Source organism: Perognathus longimembris, chromosome 5, assembly GCF_023159225.1.
Source record: "Perognathus longimembris pacificus isolate PPM17 chromosome 5, ASM2315922v1, whole genome shotgun sequence".
NCBI lineage: Eukaryota > Metazoa > Chordata > Mammalia > Rodentia > Heteromyidae > Perognathus > Perognathus longimembris.
The window spans coordinates 84,741,436-84,757,879 of NC_063165.1; the positions used below are offsets into that span (position 1 = coordinate 84,741,436).

A 16,444-nucleotide genomic window follows, 5' to 3' on the forward strand; every position below is an offset into this window, starting at 1 on the left:
GCTAGAGCTCTACCACTTGAGCCACAGCGCCACTTCTGTTTTTGAGTGGTTTATTGGAGAGAAGAGCCTCACAGGGACTTTTCTGCCTGAGCTGGCTTTGAACTGAGATCCTCACATATCAGCCTCCTGAGTAGCTAGCATTACAGGCCTGAGCCACTGGAGTCTAGCCATGTGTGTACGTGTGTGTCAGTCCTGGGTCTTGAACTCAGGGCCTAGATGCTGCCCCTGAGCCTTTTTTTTTTGCCCAAGGCGTGCACTGTACTACTTGAGCCACAGCTCTACTTCTGGCTTACTTGGAGATCAGAGTCTCATGGACTTCCCTGCCCACGCTCGCTGGCTTGGAACCTGTCTTCAAACCTCACCTCCTGACAAGCTAGGGTTATACATGTGAGCCACTGGTGCCCTTCTTCCTATTTATAATTTTGAAACACTTTAACATTTATCTTATTTATTTACTTATTGTCCTTCCTGGGCTTGAGTTGTAGGCACGGGCACTGTCCCCTTTTGTTCAAGACTAGCACTGTACCACTTGAGCTACAAGTCCCCATTCAGCTTTTTTTGTTGTTGTTGTTGCCAGTCCTGGGGCTTGGACTCAGGGCCTGAGCACTGTCCCTGGCTTCTTTTTTTGCTCAAGGCTAGCACTCTGCCACTTGAGTCACAGCGCCACTTCTGGCCATTCTCTATATACGTGGTGCTAAGGAATCGAACCCAGGGCTTCATGTATACGAGGCAAGCACTCTTGCCACTAGGCCATATTCCCAGCCCCCATATTCAGCTTTTTGGTGGTTAGTTAGAAATGAGTTTCAAGTGCTTCCCTGACTGGGCAGTCTTTGAACCTCAGTCCTCAGTTCTAAGCTTCTGAACTATCTAGTGTTATAGGTATGGGCTCTTTACACCCAGCATGTATTCTTTTTTTTTAAATTTGTGATTTATTGGCATCTATTAGTTGCACAAAGGATTTCATTGTAACATGCCCCTAAATGCATACAGTGTATCCAGATCAAACTCACTAACTCCATCCTGCTCTCACTTCTTGAGTCAGCTGCAACAGATTTCGTTGTTTTATCTTCGTGCACACCTATCAAGGGCTCCAACCGTGTTATTCGGAAACATTTTTAAGTCGACCACGAAGTTGAAGCACAGTCGGGTGGCTCTTGGCCTATGCTTCCGGGCGTCGTCTTCGGCACGGCACCGGGGTGGGACGTGTCACCCGTCCGGCGGAGGTCTAAGGCCCGGAGGAGGCACCGGGGCAGTCCTGCGGCGGATAACCCAGGGACGCTTCAGCGTCCGGAGCCAAGGGCTCGCTTACCTGGCCGACTTCGACTGCACCCGGGAGTCCGGAGGACCCGAGGCGGCCCCGCCTGCTCCCGGGAGCGCGGGCGGCCTCCCTCCGCAGGGAGGGGGGGGAGCCGCGGGACGGACGGAGCGCGCGAGGCCGGGCACGGCACGGCCCGGCGCCCCCACGCGGCACTTCCGGCGCCAGCGAGTCCGGGCGACGACGCCGGCGCGGGCGCGCAGGACGCTGGGAATTGTAGTTTCCGCCTGGCCTTCGAGGGCGGGGGAGGGGCGGGGCTGAGGGTCGAGAGCGCGCCTCAGCGCTTCCGGTCGTGGGCGGGGCGCCGCGGGCGGCGCGCGGAGCCCTCTGGGAAGGGGGCGGGGCGGCGCGAGCCGGTGCGCGCGCAGCGGGCCGGCCGTGGTGGTGGTGGTGGTGGAGATGGAGGAAGGAGGCCGGGACAAGGCACCTGTGCAGCCCCAGCTGCCCCCCGCGTCGGCCCCCGGCGGCGCGGACGAGAAGTCGGGCGGCAAGGAGCGGCGGGAGGCCGGGGACAAGGACAAGGAACAGGAGCTGGTGAGGCGCAGCCCCGGGGAGCCGGCCGAGGAGGCCGAGGGCTGAGTCACGGAGGCCCGGCAGGCCGCGGGCGCGACTCCCAACGGCCTCCCGCCCCCGAGAGAGCGAGCGGACGGGGCCCACCCGGCGGGGCCCCGCGCCCCCCTGCCCCTCGGGCCCCCACTCCCCACCCCGCGGTGTCACACCTGCGTGGGCCCCACCCACTCCCCCCTCCGCGTCGCGGGGTGGGCTCCGCCCGGTCACTGCCGGCCGCACTCCCGAAAACGGTGTTGGGAGGGAGCCTGGCCCAGGCAGCCGTTCCCGCGTTCTCCTGGCCCCCCCCCGCCCCCCTCCTGAAGTGGCAAGCGCGCCCTCCACCTGCCCCAGGGCGAGTGGGAGGAGGCTGCGCTCGGGATGCCTAATGTTCACCAGCTCCTTCCTTCCCTCAACCTTCCAGTCCGAGGAGGACAAACAACTTCAGGATGAGCTGGAGATGCTCGTGGAACGACTCGGGGTAAGTCTTGATGCTCAGGACAGAAGCCGGCGCCTGTAGGACGAATCGCCCCACCTCTTTGCCTTACTGCCTTGAGGTAGACCGTGCTTTGGGGTCCCTGTTACCGTGTTCTGGAGGTTACCGAGGACTTCTGAACCGGGAATATTTGTGCCAAGCCACGTGCTGGGAATTTGGGGGAATCACCGAGGAATCAGATACATTACTTGGGGGCAGTATTGGTGAAACACCTGCGTTATGGCTTGGAGGAATGTGAGTTCTTCGTGTGTGAGCCCTCATACCTTCTCCTCAGGAGAAGGACACATCCCTGTACCGGCCAGCCCTGGAGGAACTGCGAAGGCAGATTCGCTCTTCTACAACCTCCATGACTTCAGTGCCCAAGCCTCTGAAATTTTTACGTCCACACTATGGCAAGCTGAAGGAAATCTACGAGAACATGGCTCCCGGGGAGAATAAGGTAAAACGATGTCAAAGGCTGGTGGAAGTCTAGTTGAGAAATTCTGGGCCTCAATTGTGGGGCTCCTGGTGAGTCCTGGAGGTTTAATGAGTTTGTCACAGTTATAATGTCCCCCAAAGAACTGAAAGTTGGTCAACTCCTTCCAAGATCTTTCTGTCATTTCTCTTGGACCTTCTTCAGCATGATCTATATCCAACTTACATTTAATCTTGCCTTATATTTGTTCTTTTTCTTTATTTTATTACTTCTCTCATCACTAGACTGAACTCCAGTTCAGTCACTTCTCTTCCTGTTTATACAACATTAATCTAGAAATCTTTAGTCCACTCTGAATTATAGTAGCAGCCTTCTTAGTGGCCTTGCTTCCATCCTTGACCTTTTAACATAATCGTTTTTCTTTCTTTTTTTTATTTTTTTTTTTTTGCCAGTCCTGGGGCTTGAACTCAGGGCCTAAGCACTGTCCCTGGCTTCTTTTTGCTCAAGGCTAGCACTCTGCCACTTGAGCCACAGCGCCACTTCTGACTTTTTCGGTTTATGTGGTGCTGAGGAATTGAACCCAGGAGTTCATACATGCTAGGCAAGCACTGTACCACTAAGCCACGTTCCTAGCCTTAACATAATCTTATACAGTAGTTACAGTGATTTCTCTTGGTTATTGCTCTATTTTGATTACAATCTTTTAGTAGGTTATTACTGCAAGTAAAATTCATGCAGGGTGTGGTGGCTCACCCCTAAACCCAGCTACTCGGGAGGTTGAGATTGTAAGATCTTTTGAGCCTGTGAAATAGGGCCAACCTGGGAAATGTAGTGAGATCCTATCTCTTAAAATAATAAAATAAAATGCAGAGCCTCTGTCTTTCTTTGCATTTTCCCTTGTTTATCAAAACCTTTAACTGTGTCAGTGTGAGAGGGAGCTGGAGCTGGACACGGGTGGCTCACGCCTGTCATCCTAGCTTCTCAGGTTGAGATCTGAGGATCGAGGTTCAAAGCCAGCCCAGGGCAGGAAGGTCTGAGGGACTCTTGTCTTCAAATTGGAAGTGGCTCTATGGCTCAAAGGGGTAGAGTGCCAGCCTTGAGTGAAAGAACTCAGGAGCAGCACCCAGGCCCTGAGTTCAAGTTCCACAACCAGCAAAAAAAGGGAGGGTGGGGGAGATGGCGGCATCAGCCGTAGGGTTTTCACGAGATTCAGCTTAGGTAACGAGGGAAAGACCGGTATATAGTGAGTAACTAATTTTGGGGACAGTCATCTTGACTCCATAATGTCACACTTGCCTTACCAAGGACTGTTGGGTTTGACGTTAAAGGACTGGTTTGTTTGTAGCGTTTTGCTGCTGACATCATCTCCGTTTTGGCCATGACCATGAGCGGGGAGCGCGAGTGCCTCAAGTACCGGCTAGTGGGCTCCCAAGAGGAATTGGCATCATGGGGTCACGAGTATGTCAGGTGAGGCCTTTCTTCCTGGCAATCTGAAGGAGATTCTGAAGCATAAATTGGAACTCTGCCTTGGAGTACTGTCTTACCCTATCAGTGTATTGCATTTCCTAGACATGGAATTCCTTGACCTGTAGGGAACTGTTTGTTCTCGGCAAACTGTGCTGTCTCCCCTAACGGTCTGTATCTATCCATAGACATCTGGCAGGAGAAGTGGCTAAGGAATGGCAGGAACTGGATGAGGCAGAAAAAGCACAACGGGAGCCACTGCTGACCTTGGTGAAGGAGATTGTCCCTTATAATATGGCCCACAATGCAGAACATGAGGCCTGTGACCTGCTCATGGAAATTGAGCAGGTGGATATGCTGGAGAAGGATATTGATGAGAATGCCTACGCCAAGGTCTGCCTCTACCTCACCAGGTAAGGGAGCATGGAGAATGGATGGCAGGCTTGCCCTCCTCATTGGCTCCTCACTTTTATTTGTACGGTCTTTATGCTCCCAGAATATATGTTAACTGATAGTTAATTGGTGCCCATTAATTTCAGGGAAGAAATGCAGAATCATTACTGAGGAGAGGCTTTTTCCTCACTAGTCATAGCATCTCTAATACTTGGTAGATAGTAAGCATTCACTATTTTTGGTGAGTGAATTTTAAAAGGTAAATGAATTTCTGGAACTTAGTCAATATATATGTATATTTTGAAATTATCTGTACCTTTTTAGTTGTGTGAACTACGTGCCGGAGCCTGAGAATTCTGCCCTGCTACGCTGTGCCTTGGGTGTATTTCGAAAGTTTAGCCGTTTCCCTGAGGCTCTGAGGTTGGCTTTGATGCTCAACGACATGGAATTGGTAGAAGACATTTTCACCTCCTGTAAGGATGTGTAAGTAGGCAAGAAGGTGGAAAAGGATGGGATACACTCAAGCATGGGTTATTTTGTGTGTTCCTTTCTTGTTGTACTCTAGACCTTTTTTCTTTTTTCTTTCTTTTTTTTTTGCCAGTCCTGGAGCTTGAACTCTGGGCCCGGCCCCTGTCTCTGAGCTGCTTTTGCTCAGTGTCAGTGCTCTACCACTTGAGCCATCACGCCTCTTCTGGCTTTTTTGCGTGGTTTCGTGGAGATGAATAGCTGGGACCTGTCTCTTTGGGTCGGGGCATACGGGGCTCTCTTCTGCCCTTACTGGATGAGGCTAAGCAGCCTGCTGCCTCTCTCTCACAGGGTGGTTCAGAAGCAGATGGCATTCATGCTAGGCCGGCACGGGGTGTTCCTGGAGCTGAGTGAAGATGTAGAGGAGTATGAGGACCTGACAGAGATCATGTCCAACGTGCAGCTTAACAGCAACTTCTTGGCCTTAGCCCGGGAGGTGAGAGGCTTTGCCCTTTTCTCGGCCTTTTGGTTGTAAGTCTATGTGTCACTTTGCCCCCCTGACACCTCTCGCTCTACTTCCTGGTTAGTATCGCCATTCAGTGGGGTAGCAGGGATAGCTTGGGTGGGGGATGCGGTGAGAGCAGTTGTGACATTTGGCTTCTCTCCAGCTGGATATCATGGAGCCCAAGGTGCCTGATGACATCTACAAAACCCACCTAGAGAACAACCGTGAGTAACCCTGTGCAGGGCTGGAGGCCTGTCAGCTCTTCCCCAACCTGCTATCCTCAAGAGCTCAGAATTCCCAGACATTTTCTCAAGGTTTTGGGGTTTGTTTGGTTTTTTTGAAATTAGTATTTATTAATTGTACAGTGAGCCTTTTCTGTAGGTCACTTTTTGGGATAGAGACAGAGGATCTTAAGGCGCCACCTCAGAACCAGAGACTGACTAGTTACTGTGTTGTGTTCCTTTTTCTTTTTTTATGCCAGTCCTGGAGCTTGAACTCAGGGCTGTTGCTCTACCACTTGAGCCATAGCTCCACTTCTGGCTTTTTTGGTAGTCTATCGAAGGTAAGAGTCTTCCAGACTTGCTTGCCTAGGCTAGCCTCAAACCACAATTCTCAGGTCTCAGCCTCCTGAGTAGCTGGATTACCACTGTGGGCCACCAGCTCCTTGCTTGTGTTCCTTTCTTTTTTTTTTTTGGCCAGTCCTGGGCCTTGGACTCAGGGCCTGAGCACTGTCCCTGGCTTCTTCCCGCTCAAGGCTAGCACTCTGCCACTTGAGCCACAGCGCCGCTTCTGGCCGTTTTCTGTATATGTGGTGCTGGGGAATCGTGTATCCGAGGCAGGCACTCTTGCCACTAGGCTATATCCCCAGCCCCTTGTGTTCCTTTCTTGTTGTACTCTAAACATTTTTTGTTCCCAGTCTGGAGCTTGAACTCTGGGCCTGGCCCCTGTCTCTGAGCTGCTTTTGCTCAGTGTCAGTGCTCTACCACTTGGAACTGGTTTTGGCTTTTGTGAGTAGTTTATTGGAGATAAGAGTCTCACAGGGACTTCCCGGCCTGGGCTGGCTTTGGACCTTGATCCTCACATCTCAGCCTCCTGACTGGCTTCACACGCCTGAGCCTCTGGAGCCTGGCTTACTCTCAGCCTTTTTTCCCTTCTCTTTCCCTGTTGCTCAGGATTTGGGGGAAGCGGCTCTCAGGTGGACTCTGCCCGCATGAACCTGGCCTCCTCTTTTGTGAATGGCTTTGTGAATGCTGCCTTTGGCCAGGACAAACTGCTGACTGATGATGGCAACAAATGGCTTTACAAGAACAAGGACCATGGTATAATCCTGCTTCTACTTTCCAACTGTCTTCGGTTCCTCTTTTTGTCCTCCTAGAGTTTTGTTGTTTAAGGGCCACAGTGCAGTGGCTAGGGGGAGCCCTGTACAGTAGTCGAGGCCCTTTGAAAGCTGACAGACTGCCCTTCCTTGGTACAGGAATGCTGAGTGCTGCCGCGTCCCTCGGCATGATCCTGCTGTGGGATGTGGACGGTGGCCTCACGCAGATCGACAAGTACCTGTACTCCTCGGAGGACTACATCAAGGTTGGTCTCGGCACATCCATATCCGTTGCTACTATCCATTAGCCCATTCTGTCCGTTGGTAACTTTCCTGTTCCTGTGTTCTAGTGAGGCATATCTCGTTTTTCACTTTTGTGAAGGCGAGTACAGATGAGACCTCTGTGTCTGTCCTTGATGATGAAGGCAGAGTAGCATAAGAGTCTGCTTGGTCTTTCAGTCTGGAGCTCTCCTTGCTTGTGGGATTGTGAACTCTGGTGTCCGGAACGAGTGTGACCCTGCCCTGGCACTTCTCTCAGACTATGTGCTCCACAACAGCAACGCCATGAGGCTTGGTTCCATCTTTGGGTAAGGCGTCCTCTTCTCCTCTCCAGTGCTCAGCCCGCAGGGTCTGGGGAACAGGAACGGAAGTGCTTTTCACCTTCTTATTGCCAAAGATGACGTGCCACGGGGTATTTAGTTTATGGGAAATGTTTGCTGAAGTGTTTGTTTGGTTTTTTTTCCTCTTCTTGGTTATGTGTGGGGCACTGCCTGTTCTGGGCTTTTGCAGGCTCGGCTTAGCCTATGCTGGCTCAAATCGTGAAGATGTTCTCACACTGCTACTTCCTGTGATGGGAGATTCAAAGTCAAGCATGGAGGTGGGTAGAAGCTGGTGGTGATTTACAGTGGGTAAAAAAACGTGCTCTAAGTCCCTTTGTGATCTCTAGTGGAAAAGAAGGGCATACATAATGGGGCAAGGGTTACCTTGGGCCATTTCAAGGGCAATCGAGGCCAACAAGTTAACATCTTAGTGTTGAGTTCTAGTCCCTGAGATCTGTGAACTACTTAGACCAGAAGGAGAAACTTAGGCAGTTTAATACTGATGACTATATTAGTCATCTCTCTGTCACTGTAACAAAATAACTGAGATAATAAGTGAGGCAAACACTTGCCACTAGGCCACATTCCCAGCCCTGAGATAATAAATGCTTCAAGTCCGTGGTTATGTAGATGTGTTGCTTTGCGTGATAGCACATTTGCATGTGGCAGAACAAAATCACTCACAAATCAGGAAACAGAATGAAAGGAAGGGTGAAGTTCTAATATCCCTTTCTAGGGTGGTCCCACTGACATAAAGACCTCCCACTGGGCCTCGTCTCTTAGTTTCAATTTCCCAATAAATAGCATCACTCTGGAGATCTTTCAAGACATCGCCTTTGAGAGACATTGTAGATCTAAACTATAGCCATGATTCTCACTAAGTTTTAGCCAACCTTAAATTTTCTTGTCATTTTAGTGGTGGATGAATAGTACAGTAGCCAAAAAGCAGAGGTTTTAGATTTCTGGACTTAAATCTTTACACTTCTGCTGACAAGCAATGTGAACCTTAACCAGTTACTCGGTCTCTTTAGGCCTCCTTATTCCTCATGCACCAAAGGAATAACAGTAAGACCTGTTTTGTGGAGTTGTTAGGTGGATTAAATGTTAAAGAGTTTGCAAAACAGTTACCATAGTGCTGGCATATAGTAAGTACTTAATAAATGATTACTGCTTTTGTTATTTTGATTTATCAAAAAGCGATTGTGCTGGGCATTGGTGACTTGTAATCCTAGCTACTCAGGAGCTCAGACCTGAGGATTGCGGTTTGAAACCAGCCTGTGCAGAAAAGTCCCTGTAAGATTCTTATCTCCATTAACCACTCAAAAACCAGAAATGGCACTGTGGCTCAAGTGGTAGAGCACTAACCTTGAGTACAAAGAGGCTCAGTGATAGCACCCAAGCCCTGAGTTCAAGCCCCATAAACTGGCAAAAAAAAAAAAGTGATTATTACCCAGGATAGTTATGGAAGCTATCTTACAATGGACTGTATTTGTAGGAATCAAGGTAGAAAAAAGGAAGTTTTAGGGTATTTACTCTGTGTGACCCTGGCTTTTGTAGGTGGCAGGCGTGACAGCTCTAGCCTGTGGAATGATAGCAGTGGGGTCCTGCAATGGCGATGTCACTTCCACTATCCTTCAGACCATTATGGAGAAGTCTGAGACTGAGCTCAAGGATACCTATGCTCGTTGGCTTCCTCTTGGCCTGGGCCTCAACCACCTGGGTGAGAGGCTGTCTGTGGATCAAAAGGCTGAGAGTAGTTGGGTAGTTGGATACGATAAGGATGTGTGTGTTATGTATGTGTGTGTGTGTTTGTGCTGGTACTAGGGGGTTGAACTCAGGACCTCATGCTCTTGCTTAACTTTTTACTCAAGGCTGGTGCTCTACCACCTGAGGTAATACCTCCACTTCTGGCTTTTTTTTGGGGGGGGGGGGATTGGGAATAAGAGTCTCACAGACATCGGGGCTGGGAATATGGCCTAGTGGTAAAGTCCTCGTCTCGTATACATGAAGCCCTGGGTTCGATTCCTCAGCACCACATATATAGAAAAAGCCAGAAGTGGCGCTGTGGCTCAAGTCGCCGAGTGCTAGCCTTGAGCAAGAAGAAGCCAGGGACAGTGCTCAGGCCCTGAGTTCAAGCCCCACGACTGGCTAAAAAAACAAAACAAAAACAAAACAAGAGTCTCACAGACATGTCTTCCTGGGCTGGCTTTGAACAGTGACTCTCAGATCTTAGCATCCTGAGTAGCTAGGATTACAACAAGCATGAGCTACCAATACCCGGCTTAACAGGGAGGTTTTACGTGTGAAGCTGAGCTGGACAGAAGTTAAGTGTTCTCTCATCTCCTAAACCTGTCTTGTAGGGAAGGGTGAGGCCATCGAAGCAATCCTGGCTGCACTGGAGGTTGTATCAGAGCCATTCCGCAGTTTTGCCAACACACTGGTGGACGTGTGTGCCTATGCAGGTCTGTGTCTCCATTCATGTCTTGGGCTTCCCCAGTGAATCCCTTTCTCCCTTGGTCCCTTTTTATGTTATTTTTCCTTTTTGTCTTTGATATTGTTCTGCTGTAGATTCTTTAGACATCTGATTCCAAAGTAAGCTTTTCCCCAGTGTCTTTTCCTTTCTCTCTCTCCTCCCTTGCACTGCGCCGCCGCAGGCTCTGGGAATGTGCTGAAGGTGCAGCAGCTCCTTCACATTTGTAGTGAGCACTTTGATTCCAAGGAGAAGGAAGAAGACAAAGAGAAGAAGGAGAAGAAGGACAAGGACAAGAAGGAAGCGCCTGCTGACATGGGAGCACATCAGGTTGAGGGGAAGCTGTGAGGAAAGAGGAGCGTGTCAGAGGGCGGGGAAGGCGGCCCTGTCTGTGTGTCACAGCCCCTTGGGGCACGGTGTCGCTGTATACCAAAATGTCAGGTAGCTGGGTTCTGTCTGTAGAAGGCAGAGGGGACCCCCCAGGATAGCTTTTCTTGTTCGGATGACTGTTCTTCCTTGAACTTCATGGATTCTGTCGCCTCTTCCACACAGGGAGTGGCTGTTCTGGGGATTGCCCTTATTGCCATGGGGGAGGAGATTGGCGCAGAGATGGCGCTTCGAACCTTTGGTCATTTGGTGAGTACCCTGAGAAGATTGGAATATAGTTTTTTGTTTTGTTTCGTTTTGTTTTGATTGGTGCCAGTACTGGGGTTTGAACCTCAGAACCTTATCTTTACCACTTGAATCATACCTCTGGTCCACAATTTTGCTGATTATTTTGGAAATAAGAGTGTCAGCCTCCTGAGTAGCCAGAATTACAGGTGTGAACCCTTGGCACCAGCCTTGGAATACACTGATTTTGATGCCTGTGATTTGTTGGAGAAGACTTTCCTAATAGGTCTTCTTTATGAAGCAGTAGTTTTTTTGTTTGGTTTGTGGGGGGTGGGGGGCAGGCACACCATTTCTAATCATAAAAGCCCCATTTCATTGAGCCCCTTCCTGTCATTGATCTTGTTACATCTTCCATCTTGTTACTTTGTTTGGTTTCTAGTTGAGATATGGGGAGCCTACACTCCGAAGGGCTGTACCTTTAGCATTGGCCCTAATTTCGGTTTCAAATCCACGACTCAACATCTTGGATACTCTAAGCAAATTCTCTCATGATGCTGATCCAGAAGTTTCCTATAACTCCATCTTTGCCATGGGCATGGTGGGCAGTGGTGAGTACGTGGCAGAAAAGAAACAATGCCAAGCAGATTCGAGGACGATTCAAAGTCCGCTTTAAAAAACGTCTTGTGTAATACGTCTTGTGTCCAGGTACTAATAATGCCCGTCTGGCTGCAATGCTGCGTCAGTTAGCCCAATATCACGCCAAGGACCCCAATAACCTCTTCATGGTGCGCTTGGCACAGGTGAGGACTAGAACTCTTGCCCTCGGTGTGCGCAAGGGAAGCGTGTGTGGTGACGGAGCAAGGGGGGAGGTGTGAGCAGGTGGGATGTGTTTGGCCGGGTTAAGTGGTGTGTCCACAGCCGTGACTCCCTCCATCGACTTCCCCCCGTGTTTTAGGGCCTGACGCATTTGGGGAAGGGCACACTTACCCTCTGCCCCTACCACAGTGACCGGCAGCTTATGAGTCAAGTGGCCGTGGCTGGCCTGCTCGCCGTGCTCGTCTCTTTCCTGGACGTGCGAAACAGTGAGTCTCTGCGGCACCCGGCCTCGATTCCCACCAGGGTCAAGAGCCCAAATCAGTTCTGAATTATTCTTGGTTCTTTATGCCTCATGAGGCACTTTAACGTGCCACACGTTGATGTGTCCCAGAGATTTGAGGTGGATGAGCCCACTGGCTCCCCTTCAGGGATGGCCGCGCTCATCCCTAAAGAGAAGAATCTCTCGTCCAGCATCACATCGCTTATGAACAGAAGTGGCAACATTTATTTATTTATTTATTTTTGGCCAGTCCTGGGGCTTGGACTCAGGGCCTGAGCACTGTCCCTGGCTTCTTTTTGCTCAAGGCTACCACGCTGCCACTTGAGCCACAGCGCCACTTCTGGCCATTTTCTATCTATGTGGTGCTGGGGAATCGAACCCAGGGCCTTATGTATATGAGGCAGGCACTCTTGCCACTAGGCCATATCCCCAGCCCCTCAGAAATGGCAACATTTTAACTCAGGTTTTGTTTTGTCTCTAAATGATTGGGAAAAAAGACTTTTCAAGACAGAGGGCTCTTGGCAGTGGGGGATGGTGGCATCTCTGATTAGTAGCAGTATATCACGAGGAGAAGAATAGATTTAGCTGATGACTGGGTTAAAAGGGTGAGGTGGGGTCCCGAGTTGCTGGCCTGCTCTGCCCTGTTGTCTAGCCATTTGTTCTGTGTTTTTCCTTCAGTCATTCTAGGCAAGTCACACTATGTTTTGTATGGGCTGGTGGCTGCCATGCAGCCCCGAATGCTGGTTACATTCGACGAGGAGCTTCGACCATTGCCAGTGTCTGTTCGTGTGGGCCAGGTGAGCAGTTGGGTAGAGGGAGGCTTCTCTGGAACCGATGCTGTCAGTGGGAGGGAGATACTGCTGCTCTCCCTTCTGGAGTCCCTTCATTTCCGTTTTCTTACTCCACAGGCCGTGGATGTGGTGGGCCAGGCTGGTAAGCCTAAGACCATCACAGGATTCCAGACACATACCACCCCAGTGCTGTTGGCCCACGGGGAACGGGCAGAACTGGCCACTGAGGAGTTTCTTCCTGTTACCCCCATTCTGGAAGGGTTTGTTATCCTTCGAAAGAACCCAAACTACGACCTTTAAGTGGCCACAAAGGTTCCGGACCACAGCTCACTTAGCAGCAGGCCATATTTCTTGCTGCCAGGGGTGGACACTGCTCCAGACCTTTGGGGGGAATTGTTACCTCCTTTCTTTTGTTACTGAGTGAGATCACATTGTTAAATAAAGACCTTTATCCCCCAGGCCTTTTGTCTGCTGTCTGGGGTGTCCTGACCTGGGAATAGGCTGGAGTGTGGGGTGGGTGTGATTTGGAGTAACCTAGCTAGAGCTTAGGTCATCAGGGAGGCTGATCTTCAATGGAAGGAACCCCATCTCGCTCCCTTCGCCTCCTTAGTCATTTTCTTAGAACCTTAGAAACGAATAAATGCAGTGGGCCTTTCTAGCAGGTGAATAGCTATTGGACCCAGCATACTCTTCCCCCTTCCCTTGGAGATGCCAGTCAGTGGTCATCCTCAGTCCTTTCAAACTTGACTCTTGTGTATTGAGTGAGGGACATCTTTCCCTTTTGTGATCCACCCTCTGTCCCATTGGGAGGCTGTTATATTTGAAATGTAATCAGTCACACTTAATCTTCAGTGCTCCTTCCTGATGGGACTGATACGCGTGTAGTTACACTGTTGTCGAGGGTCTGAACCTCTCTGCAGTGGGAACATATATGGTCCTGCCAGATAATCAAAATTAACATTTACCCAACACTTAAACTGAGTTTAACCTATGAACAGTGGCTGGCAGTAAACAGGTTTTGTAGAAATGTTGACGGAGTAACTGTTCTTCATGCTTTTGAGACTTGATAACTTTCAGAGGTAGGTATATGCCCATGTTTTGGTAAAAAAAAGTTTAGAGGTTCAGTAAGTTGTCCAGAGTCACCCAAATAGTAGAAGCCTTAATTGGCATCGCCCCTCCCCCATATTGAGGCTTGAACTCAGAGCCTGGGCACTGTCTGTTAGCTTTTTCACTCAAGGCTGGTATCCTACAACTTGATCCATACCTCCACTTCTGGCTTTTTGCAGGTTAATTGGAGATGAGAGTCAGACTTTCCTGCTCAGGCTGGCTTCAAACTGATCTTCAGATTTCCACCTCTTGAGTAGTCATTACAGGCATGAGCCACGGGCACCTGACCTCAATGGGAGTCAGATTCCACAGCTCACACATTATATTAATCTATCTCCATAGCCTTGCAAACTCGGGTCCCATTATAACTCAGTGTCTCTGTTGGAGAAACTGCAAATTGGAATTGTTTCCCTTGTCTTTGCCCTTTCACTAGGCATTCTGCATGAATAGTCAAAGACCTGGACATTAGCAAGTCAATTGTATCCACATAGTACAACTATCCTGTTGGGCCTCTTAATGTATAATGAGGATCTAGTAATTAATTACCTTGCCTGATTGCCAGTAGTGGTTCTGTTAAGATAAGTTAGGGCTGGAGATGTTGCTCAGTGGTCAGTGTATGCTTAGCATGCTTGGGGCCCTGGATTTGTTCCTCAGTGTTGTGCTCAAAAAGAAAAAAGTTGTAAACTAAAATAAAAGATAATAATTCTCATGTTGGTGCTTGTGCTTTATAGTGAGAATTTAAAAGAAAACAACTTTGAGACAGTTTATTTTTCTGCCAGTCCCGGGGCTTGAACCCAGGGCACTGTTCCTGGCTTCTTTGTGCTCAACTCTGCCTATTGAGCCACAGCGCCCACTTCTGGCCTTTTCTATTTATGTGGTGCTGAGGAATCGAACCCAGGGCTTCATGTATGCTAGGCAAGCACTCTACCACTAAGCCACATTCCTAGCCCCTATAATGGGAAATTTTCATAGTGATTCTTTTTGTGTTCAGTCGTATTATTCAGCAACAATTAATTATTAATGGAGTTATATTGTATCCTAGAAATTATTCTAGTTTGAAGGGAGGCAGAAAAATCCTATCAAAACAAAGTAGGCCTGGCCCTGGTGGCTCACACCTGTAATCTTACCTACTCAAAGCTGAGAGGATCATGGTTCAAAGCTAGTCTGGGAAGGAAAGTCTGAGACTCTTACCTCCAGTTAACTGCCAGAAAAGTGGAAGTGGAGCTGTGGCTCAAAATGGTAGAGTGCTGGGCTGGGGATATGGCCTAGTGGCAAGAGTGCTTGCCTCCTATACATGAGGCCCTGGGTTCAATTCCCCAGCACCACATATACAGAAAATGGCCAGAGGGGACGCTGTGGCTCAAGTGGCAGAGTGCTAGCCTTGAGCAAAAAGAAGCCAGGGACAGTGCTCAGGCCCTGAGTCCAAGCCCCAGGACTGGCCCCCCAAAAAAATTTTAAAAAATGGTAGAGTGCTAGCCTTGAGCAAAAGAGCTCAGGGTCAGTACCCAGGCTTCGAGTGAAGCCCCACAACCAATAACAACAAAAACCAAGAAGCAATGGAAAAGTATCAGTTGTGATATTTTGTGCTCAACACTATACTAGGTATGAATGCAGGGAGGCCTGTGATATTGAAATAATTGAGTCTTAAGTGCCTAGATGAGGGTCAACCAGGGGAGGCTTTGGGGAAACAGACTTGGAAGAAGATAAACTTGTAGAGGAAAGAAAGGTAAGGTATGGCTTAGGAAATAGAGAAGGCAGGAAGGAGAAAAACAGACTTGTTTCCAAAAACCATAGATAATTTGGTTTGTATATGACGAGGGCAAAGTGTGGAAGGAGATTCAGTTAGTGGTTCAGTAGTTCAGGCCCAATTTAGAGGAGCTTTGTTTTGCTAAAAATTTAAATAAAAAATAAAAATTCAATTGGGTCCACTGAATGAGAGCAAGAAAGTGACACCTGTCTGAGTGAAGGAGTTCATTCTGGAGGCTGGAAGGTCAGGCAGGAGATGTAAATGCCCCAACTAGGGTAGTAGAAGGAGGATAAGTTTTGAGATAAAATCGACTTGATTTTGATCCAGTCACCAGTGAGACCTGGTACCTGATAGTGTGTGAAAAGGAATGTAAGGTGAAGATGAACCCTTAATTTTCAGGTTGGGCGCTATGTATTCATTGCAAGGAATACCCTCACAGTTTATGTGTGGATTTGGGGGGAGGGGACTCAAATTCGGATCTAGGTATAGGCACTTGGAGATTCCTGAAGGCTGTGAAGGGATTAGGTAAAGATATATTTTAGGTAGACCTTTGTTCTGACAAGAGTAGTTTAATGGGTCACTGTTAGGAATTGCACATCAATGGAATTTCACTTACTAGTTGGCTTAGGGAGGGATTCCTTGTCGTATGTAGTTTGCTTAGGGGTTAGAACAGAAAAGACAAGAGAAGGGAACCCCTACACGACAGCAGTCACAGACCTCAAGTGACAAGAACATGAGACCAGCATTTGCATTCTCACTAATGGATCCTCCTAGAAGTGTGCACGTTTAAATTCCCCTCTAGAGCTGCTACCCTGCATCTCACGGAAGAAAGAGGTGACTCGAGGAGGGGATTCTTGTGCCTGTTTGTATTGCCACCCTCTCCTGCGTGGCGGCAGGCATGTCGGTCGGGATTGCGGGGACTGGGATCACACACCTCAATGACCCTGAGTTTACCATCAGTACAGTGGGAGGGGAGGGCACCGGCTTCCAAATGTTCCCATTTACAACAAGTGGCAGGTCCAATAGACTGTATAGCTAGCTAGACAATAAGCAGTGGGCGCCGGGATTCAAACCCTCCTCCACGCGGTGGGGGGGGGGGGGGTGGTAC

The 16,444-nt window shown here is 49.3% G+C and overlaps 1 protein-coding gene across 1 annotated transcript; it reads left to right on the forward strand.

Annotated features, from left to right (window-relative positions):
- The first annotated feature begins 1,637 nt into the window (after window positions 1-1,637).
- Window positions 1,638-12,938, forward strand: Psmd2 (proteasome 26S subunit ubiquitin receptor, non-ATPase 2). The gene is made up of 21 exons (XM_048347252.1): window positions 1,638-1,849; window positions 2,286-2,342; window positions 2,632-2,796; window positions 4,118-4,239; window positions 4,425-4,649; window positions 4,954-5,112; window positions 5,446-5,590; window positions 5,763-5,823; window positions 6,772-6,918; window positions 7,074-7,180; window positions 7,374-7,501; window positions 7,704-7,791; window positions 9,071-9,233; window positions 9,874-9,975; window positions 10,168-10,313; window positions 10,536-10,619; window positions 11,035-11,203; window positions 11,301-11,395; window positions 11,551-11,677; window positions 12,370-12,488; window positions 12,600-12,938. Exons 1-21 carry the CDS (start codon window positions 1,715-1,717, stop codon window positions 12,780-12,782), a joined length of 2,727 nt encoding a protein of 908 aa, XP_048203209.1. The 5' UTR covers window positions 1,638-1,714; the 3' UTR covers window positions 12,783-12,938.
- The last annotated feature ends 3,506 nt before the right edge of the window (window positions 12,939-16,444 follow it).

Bases quoted from the DNA above. Each gene is read 5' to 3' on its own strand.
- Psmd2 (XM_048347252.1), top strand. From the start codon at position 1,715: ATGGAGGAAGGAGGCCGGGACAAGGCACCTGTGCAGCCCCAGCTGCCC. The intron at 9,234-9,873 runs GTGAGAGGCTGT...CCTGTCTTGTAG, and splicing joins CCTGGGCCTCAACCACCTGG to GGAAGGGTGAGGCCATCGAA. The intron at 11,204-11,300 runs GTGAGTACGTGG...TCTTGTGTCCAG, and splicing joins CATGGGCATGGTGGGCAGTG to GTACTAATAATGCCCGTCTG.